Source organism: Talpa occidentalis, unplaced genomic scaffold, assembly GCF_014898055.3.
Source record: "Talpa occidentalis isolate TD23 unplaced genomic scaffold, MPIMG_talOcc4v2.1 talOcc4.4, whole genome shotgun sequence".
NCBI lineage: Eukaryota > Metazoa > Chordata > Mammalia > Eulipotyphla > Talpidae > Talpa > Talpa occidentalis.
The window spans coordinates 102,877,330-102,895,865 of NW_023604295.1; the positions used below are offsets into that span (position 1 = coordinate 102,877,330).

Genomic DNA, 18,536 nt, shown 5'->3' on the forward strand with positions numbered 1-18,536 from the left:
ACTGGGCCACAATGTTAATTACAGGGTTATTATTTTTAAAACCTTTTCAAATATCATCTAATTTCAGTCAGAATGAACAGAAAATACTTCTGACATTAGAAAACCCCAGAGTCTTTCCCTAGAAGCCAAATCTGTCCTGCATTATTACCCTGAGGTCTGGCAGTAGTAAAACACTTCTCTTCAGACATAACTTTATGACCAAGCCCCAGTTTGAGGGTGTGAAAGACAGACAAGAAAAAGGGGTGGGCTGAGTTCTCTTATCTTTTCTCTCTAAACCCCCAGTTTTGAGTTTAGCATATCCTGGAAGCTCAAAAGAGTCCCCTAGTGGCTACCTTAGAAGCATTTTTTTTGGGTGCAGTGGCGCTAGAATTTCACAAGGCAGGCTACAATTTTTGTTAAGACATGATTTTAAGAAATTCTCTGAGGCTAGCCATGACACTTAAATATATTACTTCTTTTATTTTATCAATTTAGTCTTTTTTAATAAGAAATTTAGATTGAGAACTCTACATTTTCACAGTTCAAATAAGAAGTTTAAAACTTATCTTATTTAATAGCAACTCTTTATATCTTACTGGAAAATCTAAAGTAGTTCATTCCCAGTATAAGATTTGGCAAATGGAAAAACTCAATACACATGAGCAGTTTTCAGCTAATCCTAGGAGCTCTTGAAGGCAGAACTATACCAAGGAGGGAGAGGCCATGTATCAGGATGTCTTGTTATAGCATACCTCTCAGGGTGAATGGATATTTTCTATGGTTGGTAGATGCTAATCTATCCCCATTCCATGACCAACTTATGCTCTCATGGGAGATTTCTTTTTGAGGTGGCAAGCTGTCTAGTTGAGAGCACAATTTTACTCTCTTCTTCCTCCATGTCATATAATTTAATTGTCTATTACCTTTTGTTTGGTTTTTTTCTGAGTCATAATAGCCTCTTCAATATTTCATTCATGTCTAAGTCAGTTTTGATATTTTCTTTTAAGTTTTGCTTTTCAGTGAAGTTCTTTACCCTCCTTTCTGTCTTGAATAATAATATTGCAGGATGCAAATCTTTTTGAGTCTATTAAATGTCTCTTGCTATTCCCTTTTTGCCTGTAAGTTTTCCACCAAAAAGTCAATGCACAGACTAGTAGTGTTGCCTCACAGGTACTCCTATTTCTCTCGATGCTTTTAGTATTCTGTTCTTCAGTATAGTTTTGGAGTTAAAATAGGCACACAGATCGGTGGGATAGAATTGAAAGCCCAGAAGTTAACCCAATTTATATGTACAGTTAAGTTGTGACAATAGTGTGATGAACACACAATGGAGAAAGGAAAGTCCCCTCAACAATTTTTTTGAGAAAATTGGACAGTTATTTGCAAAACTATAAAACTATCTCACACCATGCACAAAAATTAACTCAAAATGGATAAAGACTTAGATGTAAGACTTGAGGGCACTCTCTGGTGGAACAAGGGTAAGTCTCAGCACTTCCACACTGTCCCTGCTGCCTGAGTTCAATCTCCCCCAGCCAGGGAGCTAACCACAGGCTTTGTATATCGTCCATCTGACATGAGGCCAATATCCAAGGTCTGTAAAGGGCTTACATCACTCAACAAAGATGGCCAATAGGTACATGAAAAAATGGCCATCACTTATCAGCAGAGAAATATAAACTAAAACCATGATGAAACACCACTTCATTACTGTGAGAATGGCCTTACCAAAATTTCCAAGAGAAAAAGGTATTGGTGAGGATGTGAGGAAAACAGAACCATCATACAATGGTTTTTAAATGTAGACTGATCCAGCATGTATGGAAAACAGGAGATTTCTCAGAATATATAAATAGATAAAAATATATCTACCATATGATCCAACAATTCCACGACTAGGTGTCTACCCAAAGAATACAAAACCACTAATTCAAAGGGATACATGCACTTCTTTGTTTATTGTAGCACTACTTACAATAGCCAAGTTATGTTAACAACATGAGTCCCCAACAATACATGAGTAGATTAAGAAGATGTGGAATACTACTCAGTTATAAAAAAATTTTCAAATCTTGCCATTTATGACAATATGGATGAAATTGAGGGGATTATGCCAAGTGAAATTAGTCAGGAGGAGAAAAAAATACCAGATGATTTCATTCATACATATGTGGAATATGGAAAAATAAAACAAAGTAAGCAACAAAACTAAGCAAAACAAACCCTAGAAATCTGACTTTAGAATTGAAGCTATCAGAGGAGAAGGGAGGTGATAAGGGGTGAGGGGAAATAATGAATTATGATTGATGATTATAGGTGCTTTGGTGGTGGGCATGATGTAGTAACATATATGTGAAGAGGTGTGAATCCATACCTCCGAATCATATCCAGTGTTGTAAATCAACATTACCACAACAAAAATATAATAAAAATTAATTTTTAAGATAAGTTGTTATGTGCATATTCAAAATAAATAAAACCAAAGGCTGTATATTTGATAAAAAGGAAGCACTTAAGGAAAAGAATGACAGAAAGAAGAGAATGATGAAAAATATTAAGCTAATTTTTCACATTAAAAACAATATTCTCTTGCTATTGACTTTCAACAGTTCAATTATATATGTCTTAAAGTATGTTCATCTGGCATTATATATTTTGTTTGGAACTTTTTGGGCCCCTTTGGATAAGGATATCTGGTTCATTTCGATCCACTGCCAGGAAACTAACCTACATGGCACAGCAGACTTCTCCTGTCTTGCCCGCGACTCCCCTCAGCAGTGTATTTCAGTAGATTTGCCTGTTCTGCTCCCCACACTGTCTCTGGTGAATCCTCTCACTCCCCACCCCAGCTCTTGTGTGCATAAATAATCTTTTTAAAAAAATACTAGCAAAGATTTAAAACAATGGTACTTCAATAAAAATGACATAAAACAAAAACAAATTTTATGGGTGGTCAAGTTGGCTAAAACTGAAATGAATTTTAATATCAAAAATACACAGTTACAAAATGGGAATTTGTGTTTTCCCTCTGATACAAGGACAAAGTTTTCTTGTATTGTTTGTTTGCTTTTTTTTTTTTTTAAATAATAAATTTTATTTTTATATTCCCCCATACAATTGCAAACGCCCCATTCTGACCCCAATCCTTCCCCTCCCGCCCCCCACCCCCCAAAAAGTGTCTCTGGTTCATAGTTTTTTGTTGATTTTGATTTTCACTTTCTTATATTCATTTTCCTGGTCCCTTATTTAAGTTTTCTAGATTCCTGCTATGAGTGAGACCATCCGGTATTTTTCTTTTTCTTTTTGGCTTATTTCGCTGAGCATGATCCCTTCCAGCGCCATCCATGTTGCTGCAAATTGCATGTGTTTATCTTTTTTGAATGCTGAGTAATATTCCATGGTATATATGTACCACATCTTCTTGATCCAGTCATCTATTTTTGGGCATTTGGGTTGTTTCCAAAGCTTAGCTATTGTAAACAGTGCTGCTATAAACATAGGGGTGCAGGTGCTCTTTGGAATTGATGTTTCTGTGTCCTTTGGGTAAATACCTAGGAGTGGAATTGCTGGATCATATGGAAGCTCCATGTTTAGTAGGTCCAGAAATCTCCACACAGCTCTCCATAGTGGTTGGACCAGTTTGCACTCCCACCAACAGTGCAGAAGAGTTCCTTTTTCTCCACACCCTCGCCAACATTTGTTGTTGCTAGTTTTTTTAATATGTGCCATTCTCACTGGTGTGAGATGGTATCTCATGGTAGTTTTGATTTGCATTTCCCTGATTACAAGTGATGTTGAACATTTTTTCATATGTCTGTTGGCCATTTGCATTTCCTCTTCAGAGAAGTTTCTTTTTAGCTCTTTTGCCCATTTTTTGACTGGATTATTTTCTTTGTTGTTGCTGAGTCTCATCAGCTCTTTGCAGATTTTTGTGATCAGTCCTTTATCAATAGTGTTGGGTGCAAAAATGTTCTCCCAGTTGGTGGGGTTTCTCTTTGTTTTTGTTATTGTCTCTTTTGCTGTGCAGAAGCTCTTTAATTTGATGTAGTCCCAGCTGTTTATCTTTGCCTTCACTATCACTGCTTTGGGTGATGTGTCTGTAAAGATGTCTTTGATGTGCCTATCATGGAGTGTTTCGCCTATATTTCCTTCTATGTATTTTATGGTTTCAGGTCTTATGTCTAGTTCTTTAATCCATTTTGAGTTGATTTTTGTGTATGGTGTGAGGTAGTGGTCAAGCTTCATTCTTTTGCATGTAGCGACCCAGTTTTCCCAGCACCATTTATTGAACAAACTTTCTTTGCTCCAATGCATAGTCTTTGCTCCTTTGTCAAAGATTAGTTGACCATAAATCTGTGGGTTTATTTCTGGATTTTCTATTCTATTCCATTGGTCTGTATGTCTGTTCTTGTTCCAATACCATGCAGTTTTGATGATTATGGCTTTGTAGTATAGTTTGAAGTCTGGGAGTGTGATGCCTCCATTTCCTTCTTTTTTTTTCAGTAGAGCTTTGGCTATTCGGGGTTTTTGGTGATTCCATATGAATTTCAGCAATAATTGTTCTATTTCTTTGAAGAATGCCATTGAGATTTTGATTGGAATAGCATTGAATCTGTATATTGCTTTTGGTAGGATGGCCATTTTAATAATGTTTATTCTTCCAATCCATGAGCAGGGGATGTCTTTCCATTTCTTTGTGTCTTCTTCTATTTCTTTTAACAGTGTTTTATAGTTTTCTTTGTATAGGTCCTTTACCTCTTTTGTTAGATTTATTCCCAAATATTTGATTTTTTTTGTTTCAATAATAAAAGGGATGGTTTTTTTGATTTCTTCTTCTTCAGATTTATTGTTTGTGTATAGGAAGGCTACTGACTTTTGCGTGTTGATTTTGTATCCTGCCACTTTACTGAATTGATTGATGAGTTGAATTAGTTTTTCTGTGGAGATTTTGGGGTTCTCTATGTATATTATAGTGATAGTTTGACTTCTTCTTTTCCTATTTGGATTCCTTGGATGTCTTTCTCTTGTCTTATTGCTCTGGCTAGGACTTCCAGTATTATATTGAAAAGCAGTGGTGAGAGTGGACATCCTTGTCTTGTTCCAGATCTTAATGGAATTGCTTTCAGCTTTTCACCATTGAGAATGATACTGGCTGTTGGCTTGTCATAGATGGCCTTTATGATGTTGAGGTATGTTCCTTGTATCCCAAGAATTTCAAGGGCTTTTATCATGAATGGGTGTTGCACTTTGTCGAAAGCTTTCTCAGCATCTATTGATATTATCATATGGTTTTTATATTTCTTTTTGTTGATGTGTTGGATAACGTTGATTGATTTTCGGATGTTAAACCATCCTTGTGCCCCTGGAATGAATCCAACTTGGTCGTGGTGAATTATCTTATGGATACATTGTTGGATTCTGATAGCTAAAATTTTATTGAGGATTTTTGCATCAGTGTTCACTAGGGAGATTGGCCTATAGTTTTCCTTTTTTGTGTTGTCCTTATTCGGTTTTGGTATTAGTGTAATATTGGCTTCATAGAACGTGTTTGGTATTGTCCCTTCCTTCTCAATTTTTTGGAAGAGTTTGTGAAGGATAGGCACTAATTCGTCTCTGAATGTTTGGTAGAATTCATTTGTAAATCCATCAGGTCCTGGACTTTTGTTTTTGGGGAGGTTTTTGATTACCATTTCAGTTTCGCTGCTTGTAATTGGTCTGTTTAGGTGTTCTATTTCTTCTTTATCTAGCTTTGGGTGATTGTAGAGTTGTAGGAATTTGTCCATCTCCTCTAGATTGTTGAACTTGTTTCCATATAACTGTTCATAGTAGTTACTGATTATTCTTTTGATTTCTGCTGTGTCCGTTGTGATTTCTCCTCTTTCATTTATGATCCTGTGTATTTGTGCTTTCTCCCTTTTTTCCTTTGTGAGCCTGGCTAGGGGTTTGTCTATTTTATTTATTTTTTCAAAGAACCATCTCTTGGTTTCATTGATCTTTTGGATTGTTTTTTTAGTTTCAATTTCATTTATTTCTGCTTTGGTTTTTATTATTTCTTTTCTTCTACTGGTTTTGGGTTTTTTTGTTGTTCTTTTTCTAGATCTTTGAGCTTCGAGATTAGGTTGTTTCTTTGAGTTCTTTCTTGTTTTTTGATGTGAGCTTCTATTGCTATATATTTTCCTCTTATTACTGCTTTTGCTGCATCCCATACATTTAGGATATTGGTGTCCTCCTTGTCATTCAATTCAAAGAATTTTTTAATTTCTTCTTTGATCTCCTCATTAGTCCAGTGGTCTTCCAGTAGTGTGGTTTTTAATCTCCATGAGGTAGGATAGTTCCTTGCCTTCTTTTTATGATTTATTTCTAGTTTGATGCCTTCGTGGTCAGAAAAGATGGTTGGTATGATTTCAATCTTGGTGTATCTGTTGATGTTTGTCTTGTGCCCCAGTATGTGATCAATCCTGGAGAATGATCCGTGTGCGCTTGAGAAAAATGTGTACTCCGTTTTTTTTGGGTTTAGTGTTCTATAGATGTCTGTTAAGCCCAAATGCTCTAGGTCCTTATTTAGAGCTTTAGTTTCTTTACTTATTTTTTGTCTTGTTGATCTATCCATTGTTGATAGTGGTGTGTTGAAGTCTCCCACTACGTATGTGTTTTCTCTGATGTCTGTTTTCAGAGAGGACAACAGTTGTCTGATATATTTTGGTGCTCTTTCGTTTGGTGAGTATATGTTAATGAGTGTTATTTCTTCTTGAAGTATTGTCCCCTTAATCATAATGTAGTGACCATTGGGGTCTCTTTTTATTTTTTTGAGTTTGAAGTCTGTTTTATCTGATATAAGTATAGCTGTTCCTGCTTTCTTTTTTGGCCCATTTGCTTGTAGGATTGTTTCCATCCTTTGACTTTGAGCCTATTTTTATCTTTTGTAGCTAAATGTGTTTCCTGGAGATAGCAAAAGGTTGGGTTTTGTTTCTTAATCCAGGCTGCAACTCTGTGTCTTTTTATTGAAGAGTTTAGTCCATTTACATTTAGAGTTAATATTGATATGTTAGCATCTGTATTTGCCATTATGTTTGTCTTTCCTTTGATTTTATTTATTTATTCTTTTAATAACTTTTTTTTTTTCTGGTCTTCTTTCCTTGTTATTCGTCCCTCTGAGGTTCTGGCTTTAGGATTCCTTGTAGTATTTTTTGGAGTGGGGGTTTAGTCGTAATGAAATTCCAGAGTTTCTCTTTGTCTGGGAAGGTCCATATTCTTTCTTCATGGAGGAAAGAGAGCTTTGTGGGATAGAGTATTCTTGGTTGGCATCTGTTTTCTTGAAGTCTGTTGACTATGTCCCTCCACTCTCTCCTTGCCCGTAGTGTTTCTTCAGAGAAGTCTGATGTCAGCCTGATTGGTTTTCCTTTGAATGTTATCTGTGTCTTCCCTCTTGTCAGCTTCATTATTTTTTCCTTGTCCTGGATTCTTGGGAGCTTTACTATTATGTGTCTTGCTGTGTTTTTCCTTTCGTCGTGGAAGTTTGGTGTTCTTCTTGCTTCTTGTATATCAATTTTCAGCTCCTTCTTCGCATTTGGGAAGTTCTCTTCAATTATCTCCTGGAATATTTTCTCTGTTCCTACATCTCTCTCCTCTCCTTCTGGAATTCCTATAACTCTTATATTTCCTTTCCTCATGGATTCAGATAGTTCCCGAAGTCTTTCTTCATTCTTTTTCCTTCGTACTTCTCTTTCCTTTTCTGTTTTGGTTCTTTTTATTTCTGTGTCTTCAAGAGTACTTATTCGTTCTTCCATTTCATCTATTCTGCTTTCAATGCTTTTCCCAGAGTTCTTTAGTTCCTCCATTAATTCTTTGATCTCCTGCATTTCTTTTATTTCCCTCTTTAGGGACTCTATTTCCTTCTTCTGATCTATCACTTTTTTAATCATGGCAATTTTAAATTCTCTTTCTGGAAGGCTCATAAGTTCTTCCAAGTTGCTGTCGTTGCAATCTGGGGAGTGGTTTTCTTTTTGTGGTGTGCTTCTTTCCTGAGGAGTTGTTAGGTTGTGTGTGGTTCTTCTACTCCCTACTGTCTGTTTTCTAATTTGTCGTATGCATTGGGACACTGTGTTGCTCGGACTGACTGGCATCTTGGGTGAACTTCTCCGCTCCCCTCTGGCTCTTCCAGGAGCCATCTCTGTCTTCTGGGGGAGCTTTCTGCTGGTTTTAGGCAGTTTTTACTGAAGAAATGTCCCTGTTCTAAAATGGCGAAGCGGGATGCAGTCCCTGTGCCTCGGGTTTCAGGCACACTCTTCTGCGCCCCCGGTCTGCCCCGGACGTGGGTGCCTGCTCCCTCTGTGGGCTCAGACTGCTGGTCGGAAGGGGCCTGGTGTGGGGTGGGCTAACTTCCCGGCTGGCCACTGCGTCCTCCAGGCGCCTTCTGCCCTTTTCAAGCAGTCTTAAGAAATTTCCTGTTCTATGGGATGTTAGTGACTTTTTTTTTTCCTGGTCACTAGGTGGCGCCAGAGATCTCTCCTATTGTCCTTGGGGGGCGGTTTTTCGCCCCCCCCCCACCCCGTGGGACAGGGAACAGAGCGGGAATGGTAGGGTAAACCTCAACAGCTTTGGGGTGCTGTGTCTGCCTTGTGCCCCACCGTCGTGGGGAACCCACGCTCCTAATTTCGTGCCGCGGGTCTCAGTTCAAAGCCCTCAGGTACAGGACGCGGGCTGTAGCCCAGTTCAGTGGCGCGGGAATGGCGCCTTTTGCACCGCTCCAGTGCCTGGGCGCCTGATTCCTGCTTACTCAGGGAGGGACCTTCACCTCAGTGAGGACCTCCGCGCGTCTCCCCGCAAGCCTAGGTCGCAGGCGCGGGGACCTGGGCCGCTGCGATCCCGGTCCGCGTTTTCTTTTCAAGCACGCCAAGCGCGCCGCGTTTCCGCGCCAGCTTACCAGCAGCCCGGGCTGTGTGCGCGTCTCCCGGGGTCTTTGTTCTTCTCTAATGGCGCCCGGAGCCGTTTGCTCACCGCCGCGGCGGATCCTGCAGGGTTCTCCTCAGCTCCCGTTCACAGGGTGTGGTGGCTGCAATAGTTCCTTTCCACGCACAGTCCCGCTTGCTGCGTCGTTTGTTCTTGTGGGCCGTTTTGGTTTGTTGTTTCCCTCCTCTCTGCCGGTCGGAGAGTGCCAACTCTGTGGGCGGGGGAGGGGAGCAGGGTTCTGCGCTTCCCTCCCTTCTAGTCCTCTTTGATGGCCACTTTCTTCTTCGGGTAGTTTGCTGGCGTCACCCGTTTATCTTCCGTGTCCCAGTTCTCTCTGGGACCTGCCGCTTTTCCTCCCTATTAACTTTTTTTAATGGGAGATCTTACTCGCAGCGTCTCCTCGCTGCCATGTTGCTCCGCCCGGTCTGTTGCTCCGCCCGGTCTTGTTTGCTTTTAATAAAAGATTATGAAAGGTTTTTCCTTTCCTTGATTTATTAGATTTTGGTTGGTTTGGGTCTTGAAGACCTTGACTCCAAATTTTTGCACTCCAAGCACTAGGAATTATCCTGCTTATAGTATTCATATTAATCTCCTTGGTGCATTGTATTCTCAACCTTTAAATATATGTTTACAACTGCAATTGCTAACCATCCAGTAGTGATTTTGCTAAGACCAAAATATTATTTTTGCAGTACTGTTAATATTTTCCAGTTATTATAAATTTTAAATGTGTATTAAAAACACAAACTAATTTTTTATTCTTTGCTTTTATTATGTAAGTTCTTGATACTGAATTTTTTTGCACATTTTTAATCAAACTCAGGCTCCCTTCAGACAATTGCATAGCTTACATTTTATTTAGGTGACTTGTCTCTCGGGTAAAATAATAAAAAAATAGGAAGGGAATTAACTTAGCTCTGTGGGATTCTTTCTAAAAAGGTATAATTTAGTGGATATTAAATTCCATAGCACAATTTTAGAAATAAAAATAAAAAAATAAAGAAATCCTTTTTTCCCCTTCCCCAAAGTAAGGATAATTAAAAATATGTTTTTTGAGAAGACAGAATCATTTTTATTCATTTCATTTTTTTCAGCAGTTATAGCACATAATTATAAAAATTATATATGCAGACAAGGGGAGATGTGGTCCTTCGTATTGGCAGGCTCTGAGCTTCTCTGCAGCTGCTTACTTTGATGGGTTATTAATTTCCATGAAATGTGCAGGCGTCCAGAAGTTCTGTGAAGAATAACATACGATAAAGACATTAGGTACTGCCTGTGCTTACTAAACACAATTCTGTTCCTATTTTCTAAAAGTAAATGGTAGCTAATAAATATTTTTTTAAAGTACTCTCCCCCAACTGATGTCATTGCTATCTAAATACCTACATATTCTTTTCCTCCTACTGTCATCATTTCCAGTGCACAACATAATTCAATAAAAATTCAGGTACACTTCCAATAATGTGACTATCCAACCCTAACGTATCTAACCCTTTTATCCTTCTAATGTATTTCTTTTTTGTCATCCAGATAAATTATAGATAGATAGATAGATAGAAAGACAGATAGATAGAGCTAGAAAGGGCCTAAAATAGTGCTAACTGTATGTATTTTACTTAAAATCTTTGAAAATTGGTCTTCTATGAACAGTTTATACTCCCTGCATTGACATGCTTAAATACATGGTCATTTTATTAAAAAAAGGAATACACCTGTAAACAGGTTCAATTTCCAAATGATCTCAAGTTCTATTGTACTCTATCTCCTTCAAACAATTAGACCTGTTTTAGTGTTATCTAATTGAGTCACCTAACTGGTGAGTCTGAAACTTCCTGCAGGAGCAGAATCTTTGTATTCCCATCAGCATTAGCCCAGGGCGTGGTACAAGAAGGTCCTTAAAACAAAATTGTTTACCTTGATCCCCAAGTTACTGCTCTTGGTATTTTATTCTACTCACCCGAAGTTAAGCATGGTCTCACATTAGCAATAGCCGTAAGATACTTGGGTCCTAGGTATTTTTGATAGGTCATTTTGTCCTGAAGGTTGGCCAAGCATTCTGTCTCATCACTGAAGAGGAGGTCCTTCACCTCTGAAGATCTGAACAGCTGGAACATCTGGTATTGAAATCCATTCCTTCCAAAGAGCTCCTGAGTCAGACAGACAATAAGTGACTAGCAGTACCAGGGAGCGTAAGGGTGTGTATTCTACCTCAGGAGCCTCAGTCTCCTGGGCTACTCAGCTCCAGCCCCAGGGAAACCTAGGATACAGCAACAGTTCATGACACACTGTAGTGAAAGATCAAAAACATTAATTTGAAAGGAAACCTGCTCTCCTATGTTTATGGCCGCGCTATTTACAATAGCTAAGATATGGAAATAACCTAAATGCCTAAAAACAGATGACTGGGTCGAGGAAATGTGGTGTACTATTCAGCAAAGAAGAAACACAGGGCCTCCCTTGTGGCACAAGGAATTAAGCACCGCACTATGAAGCAATCCGTAGCCTCTGCAGCACCAGTTCGATCCCTGCCAGCCAGGGAGCAACCCACATGGCGCAGCAGACTTCTCCTGACTCGCCCGCTGCTCCCCTCAGCAGTGTACTTTGGTCAATCTGCCTGTTCTGTTCCCCACTCTGTCTCTGGTGGATCTTTTCATCCCCCGCATCTCTGGCCTGTACCCCAGCTCTTGTATGCATAAATAAATAAATCTTAAAAAAAAAAAAGAAAAGAAACACATGCCATTTGCAGCAACATGGATGGAACCGGAGGGAATTATGCTCAGTGAAATAAGTCAAAAGGAGGACCATCTTTTAATAAATGGTGCTGGGAGAATTGGACTGCTACATGCAAAAGAATGAAGCTAGACTACTACCTCACACCATGCACAAAGCCCAACTCAAAATGGATAAAAGAATTGGATACAAGAACTGAAATCATAAAATATATAGAAGAAAATATAGGCAAACCATTACATTGAAAGGGAACTGCTAAGCAAATAAAATCTTTTCTGTTTTCTGCTAAAGGAAGAGTCACAGGCCTTGTGTGGTAAATAATGCAAAGTAAGTGTAAATAACAAGTTTGTTTCCTTAATAAGCATATCTAAAGGAGGTGACAGGGCCTCCCCAGTGGCGCAGTGGTTGAGCGCTGGGTTGCGAAGCTGCCCACAGCCTCTGCAGCGCCGGTTTGATCCCCGGCTGCTCCCCGGCCACCGGAGGAGGGTCCCACATGGTGCGCAGACCTCTCCTGCCGCCCGCTGCTCCCCTTAGCAGTGTATTTCAGTCTTTCTGCCTGCTCTGCTCCCCGCTCTGGCTCTGGTGAATTCTCTCACCCTCCCGCGCTACTGACTGTACCCAGTGCTTGTATAAATAAATAAATAATTCTTAAAAAAAAAAAAAAATAAATAAAAATAAAGGAGGTGACATTCTAACACAGTTGGACCACCAGCCTATTGATCTCCAACCAGCCAGGCTGATTGATCTCCCAAGCCATCCTTGAATATCTGCATTTCCCCCCTTTTGTCAAGAACTTTTGTGCTCACTGACCAATGTAATCAATGTAAAGTGGTTATATATAAAAGAAACCCTTTGTCTCTAGACCAGTGCTTATACCTTACAGTGCTACCCATGTCTGAGACCTCATGCATGACTAATAAAGCTTCTCCTGACCTCACCATTCCTGAAGTACCACTTGTTCTTCCTTTGCCCGGGTAAAAGGCTAGAATTTATTTCTGCAACAACATGACATACAACTCAGTAACATCTTTAAAGACACATCCCCCAAAGCAAAGAAAGGGAAGGAAAAGATGAACAGCTGGGACTACTATCAAACTAAAACACTTCTACACATTAAAAGAGACATTAACCAAAACAAAGAGAGACAAGACTGATTGGGAGAAAAATTTTGCACACAATACTACTGATAAGGGACCAATCACAAAAATCTACAAAGAGCTGACTCTACTCAACAAAAACAATCCAGTCAAAAAATAGGCAGAGGAGCTAAAAAGATATTCTCCAAAGAGGAGATGCAAATGGCCAACAGCTATATGAAAAAAATGTTCAGCATCACTTGTAATCAGGGAAATGCAAATCAATACCACAATGAGATACCACCTTACACCAGTGAGAATGGCACATATTAAAAAAACAGGAAACAACAAATGTTGGCGAGGATGTGGAGAAAAAGGAAACTTTCTACACTGCTGGTGGTGTAACAGGGTGGTCCCCAGGAAAGGAGGAGGTTCCCTGCCCCACCCAAGGGAGGGTGGAGCTGAGCAGGAAGAGGAGAAGCTGGAGAAGAGACTAAGGAAGGAAGCAGGATGGAGCCAGGAGACCTGGAGGAGGCGCATGGAGCCTAGAGACACGTAAAGAAACTGCGCTTGTCTTTTGGTTGTGGACTGGGTGACAGAGATGTGGGTGAGACCCGTGGAGAGGTGATAATGGCAGCTTTTATCTTGATGTCGATTTTGCTCTTTTCCTTCCGGTCTTGTCTGGTTGTTTCTGACCCTTTTCTGTGGGTCCCCACTGGAAGATGCTTTAGACTTGTGGCAGGCTTTGGGGCCTTGCTCTGGGCCGATCCCATATGGATGGAGTTTTACCCACGAGGGGACGGGTAATTTTGGGTGCTTCATTTAGAAACTAGACTCTTTTCCTTACCTGTATTGTTTCCTAGTTTTATTAAAGTTCCTTCCCATTAAAGTCTCATATGTTTTGTGTTGATGCGGCGGATGGCAGAACCCATTTAGAATAGGCAGGTCTGCGGGGTTTGGGCTGCCCCTCTCCCTGTCCTGTAACAGTGGGAAAGCACACTGGTCCAACCACTATGGAAAGCTGTCTGGAGGTTCCTCAAGCTACTAAAAATGAAGTTTCCATATAACCCAGCAATTCCACTCCTAGGGAGCTACCCAAAGGACACAAAAACATTAATTCAAAAGGATACCCTCACCCCTATGTTTATTGCAGCACTATTTGCAATAAGTAAGATATGGAAACAACCCAAATGTCCAAAAACAGATGACTGTATCAAGAAGATGTGGTACATATACACAATGGAATATTCTCCTTAATCAAAAAAGATAAACTCTTGCCATTCTCAGCAACATGGATGGAGCTGGAAGGAATTATGCTCAGTGAAATAAGCCAGAAAGAAAAGGAAAAATATTGGATAGTTTCACTTATAGGAGAATGGAGGGAAAACAAATAAGGGATCAGGAAAAAAAATAATAAATTAAAAACAAAATTAACAGCCAACTATAAATCAGAGACATTTTGCAGGGGAGGGTGAGGGAGAGGGATCAAAACAGAGGAGGCAGGGGACTCCCGGGTGGCACAGAGGGTTGGGTGAGGTGCTGTTGTTAGGGGGAAAAGGATGTCCTAAAGCTAATTCCATACAGGCTTTGTGGACTCCACCTCCACTCCAGACCAAAGCCATCAGGACATTGGGAAAGACAAATCCCATCACCACCAAAGGGAAGGTTGCTGGAACCTGAGGGTGGAGTTAAGCAGCCAGATTTGGTATAAAACCAGCCACGTGGGCTTTGAGGGGGGTGGTGGTGGCTCCCTTTTTGGCTCTCCGCCAGCTCGTAGCGCTGGGCCAGCTCTCAGAGTGCCTTTGGGTTTCCAGGTTGGCAATCGGGTAGGACGCATTAAAGACTTTATTTCCCTATTTTCTCCCTGAGTTGTACATTTCCTCATTTCCCCTTCCCTTGTAAATAAACCTTTTATTAACCTTTTGTGTGTGCCTGCAGTGGAGTATTAATAAGTCCCTTTTAAGCGCGCGGGTGAGGACCCACAGCCAGGCAACCTGTTTTATATTGGGGCTGCTCTGTAACACTGTGAAGCTGTACACAGCCTCAGCAGCAAAAGTTCGATCCCGGCCAGCTGGAGATACTCAAATGACCCAGCAGACCTCTCCTGTCTTGCCCACTGCTCCACTCAGCAGTGTATTTCAGTCCATCTGCCTGTTCTGTTCCCCGCTCTGTCTCCAGTGAATCCTCTCACCCTCTTGTGCATCAGGCCTGTACCCTGGTCCTTGTGTAGATAAAATAAATCTTAAAAACAACAACAAAATCTTAAAAAAAAAAACAAAAAACAAGGGAGGGAAAAGCACAAGGGTGATGGTACACGAGTGAAATGGTGGTGAAAACTCTACAGGGACTACACCTGAGAGGAGAAAGCATACATGTACAATAAGGAAGAATGAAGTAAAATATATATAAAATTTTTTTTTATAAAGGAATAAGTCAGAAGGAAAAAGAAAAATATTGGATGGTATCACTTATAGGAGGAATATAAAGGAACCAAACAAGGGATCAGGGAGAAAAAAAAAGACAATACTAGCATTCAGCAGGGGCAGGGAAGGGGGAGGGACTAAAACAGGGGTAGGAAGAGCACAAGAGACTGTGGTGATAGTTCACAGGTGACTTGGTGGTAGGAATTTTATGGGGACTACACCTGAAAGGAGAAAGCAAACTGTACAAAAATGAATAATGATGTAAAAATACATATATAGAAATAAAAATTTAAAAAAAAATATGGCCTCTGGGTTCAAATCCTGAATCCAACTTCTCCTTGTTATGTGACTTCAGGAAAGTTCTTTTCTAAGGTCAGCGAATCTCAGTTTATTCATTGTAAATAGAAATAACAATACTAAATAACAAGATGCTGTACATAAAACAATTGCTAAATAGAAAGCCTTCATATTCTTTGAGCTCATTCTTGAGCTAAAGCTCAAACTTGAGAAAGAGTTCAAATTTGCCACTATATCACCAATCCACTAGTCATTGCTGAATGTTTTCAACTTTCTGGGTCATATTTGCATGTCTACCTGCTGCCCGGGGCCCTTGCTACCTTGCCTCTTCTGAATCTACCCCAATCACCTGGCCACCTCCATCTCTTCATTCTCTTCTGTGCTCTATCTTTATCCACTTCCCTTGTTACCACAGGGGCAGCTCACTTCATAACCAAGAGCCTCTTGTTTTGCCAGCTTACTTCATAACCAAGAGCCTCTTGTTTTGCCAGCTCTCCCTGTGAGGGCAGTAAATGCTAAGGCGTGCACTACTTGTTTGGGGTGCCTCCAAGCATAGGGCATGCTAGTGCAAAAAGCAGAGGAGGCTTTGGGTTTTCCTTAAGATCCCATGACTTAGGCAGCCCACTACTTCATAAGGTCAGCTTTTGTGGGCTACTTGTAGGGGTCATATGTTGCCTGAATGTAGGCTCTTTAACTTTCATGCTTAGCTGCCCCTGGTTCAGTAGTGCACCGGCATCCACCCTAAGTACTGCTTTTCTCACATCCAGCTCAGCCTTGTGTGAAGAGCACTGAGCCTTCCCCCTTCTTTCTGTGACAGAACACGCCCAAATAGTACCATAACTCTGCCCAGAGATCAGTGAGTCACAGGAGACACTTCAGATGGCCATATGTCAGGGTTTGCCAGTTCACTTAGAAGCACTGCCAGGGCCTCCCTGGTGGTGCAGGGGTTAGGGTCTTAGTGCTATCAGGCCATTGCCAGCTATTGTGGCTTGGGTTTGATCCCCAGTCAGGGAGCTGCCCCACATGGCACAGCAGAACTCTCCTGTTTCATCCGCTGCTCCCCTCAGCAGTGCATCTCAGTAGATCACTGAGATTGAATCTCTCACAGGAGCCTGTTCTGCTCCCAATATGTTTCTGGTAAGTCCTCTCACCCCACACCTCAGGCTTACACCCCAGTTCCACTTGTCAGCCCCAGCGAGAAGTGAACACAGCCACCAGCTTTCTGCTTTCCCTAGAGGTGCAGCTGTGGGAATCAAGGTCCATAGCCAAGGAAGGAGAGTGCGAGGTGGGTCCATGAGGGGCCTGGATGCAGCTGGGAAGTGTCTGTGCAGCTCCATAAGGGAGCTACACACTCATTAGGTGGGCGGGATGGACAGGAGTCCCTGATGACCATACCTGCTGGTTGAAGAGCATTCTGCGAACAAATTCTGCCTTAGCTTTCCTTGATACCACAGCATGGTTTGGGACCACGGCCAGGTGGCAGCTCTGAGCCTCAGTCACAGGTTTCCTGGTGCCATCGAGGCACAGCAGCTCAAAGTCTTCCTGCTTCAGATCCTTAGCCCAAGATTCAGAGTTCCTTCCTAGGAAGAGAAACACAGAGAAACAAGATAGTATAGCTTGTAAAAAAAAAAAAAAAAAAAAGAACAACCCCCAGAAGAGAAATATTCATAATCATAAATTCATAACCATTCTAGTTAGTATTTTTTTGGTCCTGTAAAAGATAAAGATTTCTCAAACAGGCCTGAAAAAGAACTTAAACTGAAAGAAAAACATTAATAAATTGAACTTTATTAGAAATAAGAATGTCTGTTCATCAAGATACATCATTAAGGGCCTCCCCTGGTGGCGCAGAGGTTGAGCGCTGGGCTGCGGGGCTGCCCTCAGCCTCTGCAGCGCTGGTTCCATCCCCGGCCACCGGCAAGGGTCCCACAAAAAACAAAACAAAACAAAAAAAGATACATCATTAAGAAAGCAAAATGGCAAGGCTTTTCAGAGAAGGAAAAGGTATTTGCAATACATGTAGCTGACAAAACTTGTCCCCAGAATATATAAATAATGCCTAAGCATCAAGCGAGCCAGAGTGCTCATTCCGACTGCCACCTCTGTGTGCTCCTCTGTTGTGTTCAAGGCCAATGTGATAACCAACCTTGTCAAATTTGGTGAGACATGGACGATTTTGCCATCTCTTAAATAAAAAAGGTCAAAAAATAAGTCATTGGAGTCTGATAGGGTTAATAGACTTCCCTGCTTGCTCAGCAGAGGAGTGATTTCAGGTGAAAACAGCTTTTTCTGAGGGCAGAAGCAAAGCACAGGCACATACCATTGGTGTTCTGCAGGACCGCTGAGGGCTTCACGAAGGCCACGTCTCCCTTCTCAACCAGACACCTGCACAGCGAGGCTTAAATCAGGAAGGAGGATGCACACGAGTAGGAGGCAAAGGCACAGAGAAGGAACATGAGATGCTCACACCCCTCCCCCAACACCATTCAGTTCATCTAAAGCTGGCCAGTTCTCCCCACACAACTGCTAAGGCCCAGCTGGCCCCAAGATTAGAAGGAAATGTACTCAACAAAGATATTGGGGGCCTCCTTGGAAGTATAAGGGGTTAAGTCTCAGCACTATGAAGCTATCCGCATCCACTGCAGCACAAGTTCGATACTGAAACCTACATGGCACAGCAGACCTCTCCTATCTCTCCTGCTGCTCCCCTTAGCAGTATATTTCAGTAGATCCCCCTGCTCTACTCTCACTCTGTCTCTGGAGAATCCTTTCCCCCCACAATCACCACACATCTGGCCTACACCCCAGCTCTTGTATACAAAAATAAATAAATCTTTAAAAAAATCGTCTTATTTCATTTCTATCGTAGACAACCATGGTTTATTCCTTATATTAAATACTGATCAGTTTCTCTGCAGGACATTCTTATGCTCTCCTTTAACAAGGACATTCAAGTATGATTCTGGTTGGATCAACACTTATATCAGATGCAATCCATGCAATCCAGAATCCATGATTCTGAAGGAGTCAAATCACACCCACATGTCTACTCAGTCTTAAGAAGTCAGTGTGTATTACT

At 41.0% G+C, this 18,536-nt stretch overlaps 1 protein-coding gene across 2 annotated transcripts in view; it reads right to left on the bottom strand.

The window, feature by feature from the left end:
- Positions 1-10,010: 10,010 nt before the first annotated feature.
- LOC119256941 (inhibitor of carbonic anhydrase-like) overlaps positions 10,011-18,536 on the bottom strand; it is a 40,304-nt gene continuing 31,778 nt past the window's right edge. For both annotated transcript variants that reach the window (XM_037524676.2, XM_037524674.2), the window contains exons 14-17: positions 17,778-17,842; positions 16,853-17,037; positions 10,889-11,078; positions 10,011-10,165 (exon numbers count right to left, since the gene is read on the bottom strand). In XM_037524676.2, the coding sequence (XP_037380573.1) occupies positions 10,131-10,165; positions 10,889-11,078; positions 16,853-17,037; positions 17,778-17,842 (475 nt within the window). In that variant the 3' untranslated portion in view covers positions 10,011-10,130. The remainder of the gene's footprint in view (positions 10,166-10,888; positions 11,079-16,852; positions 17,038-17,777; positions 17,843-18,536) is intronic.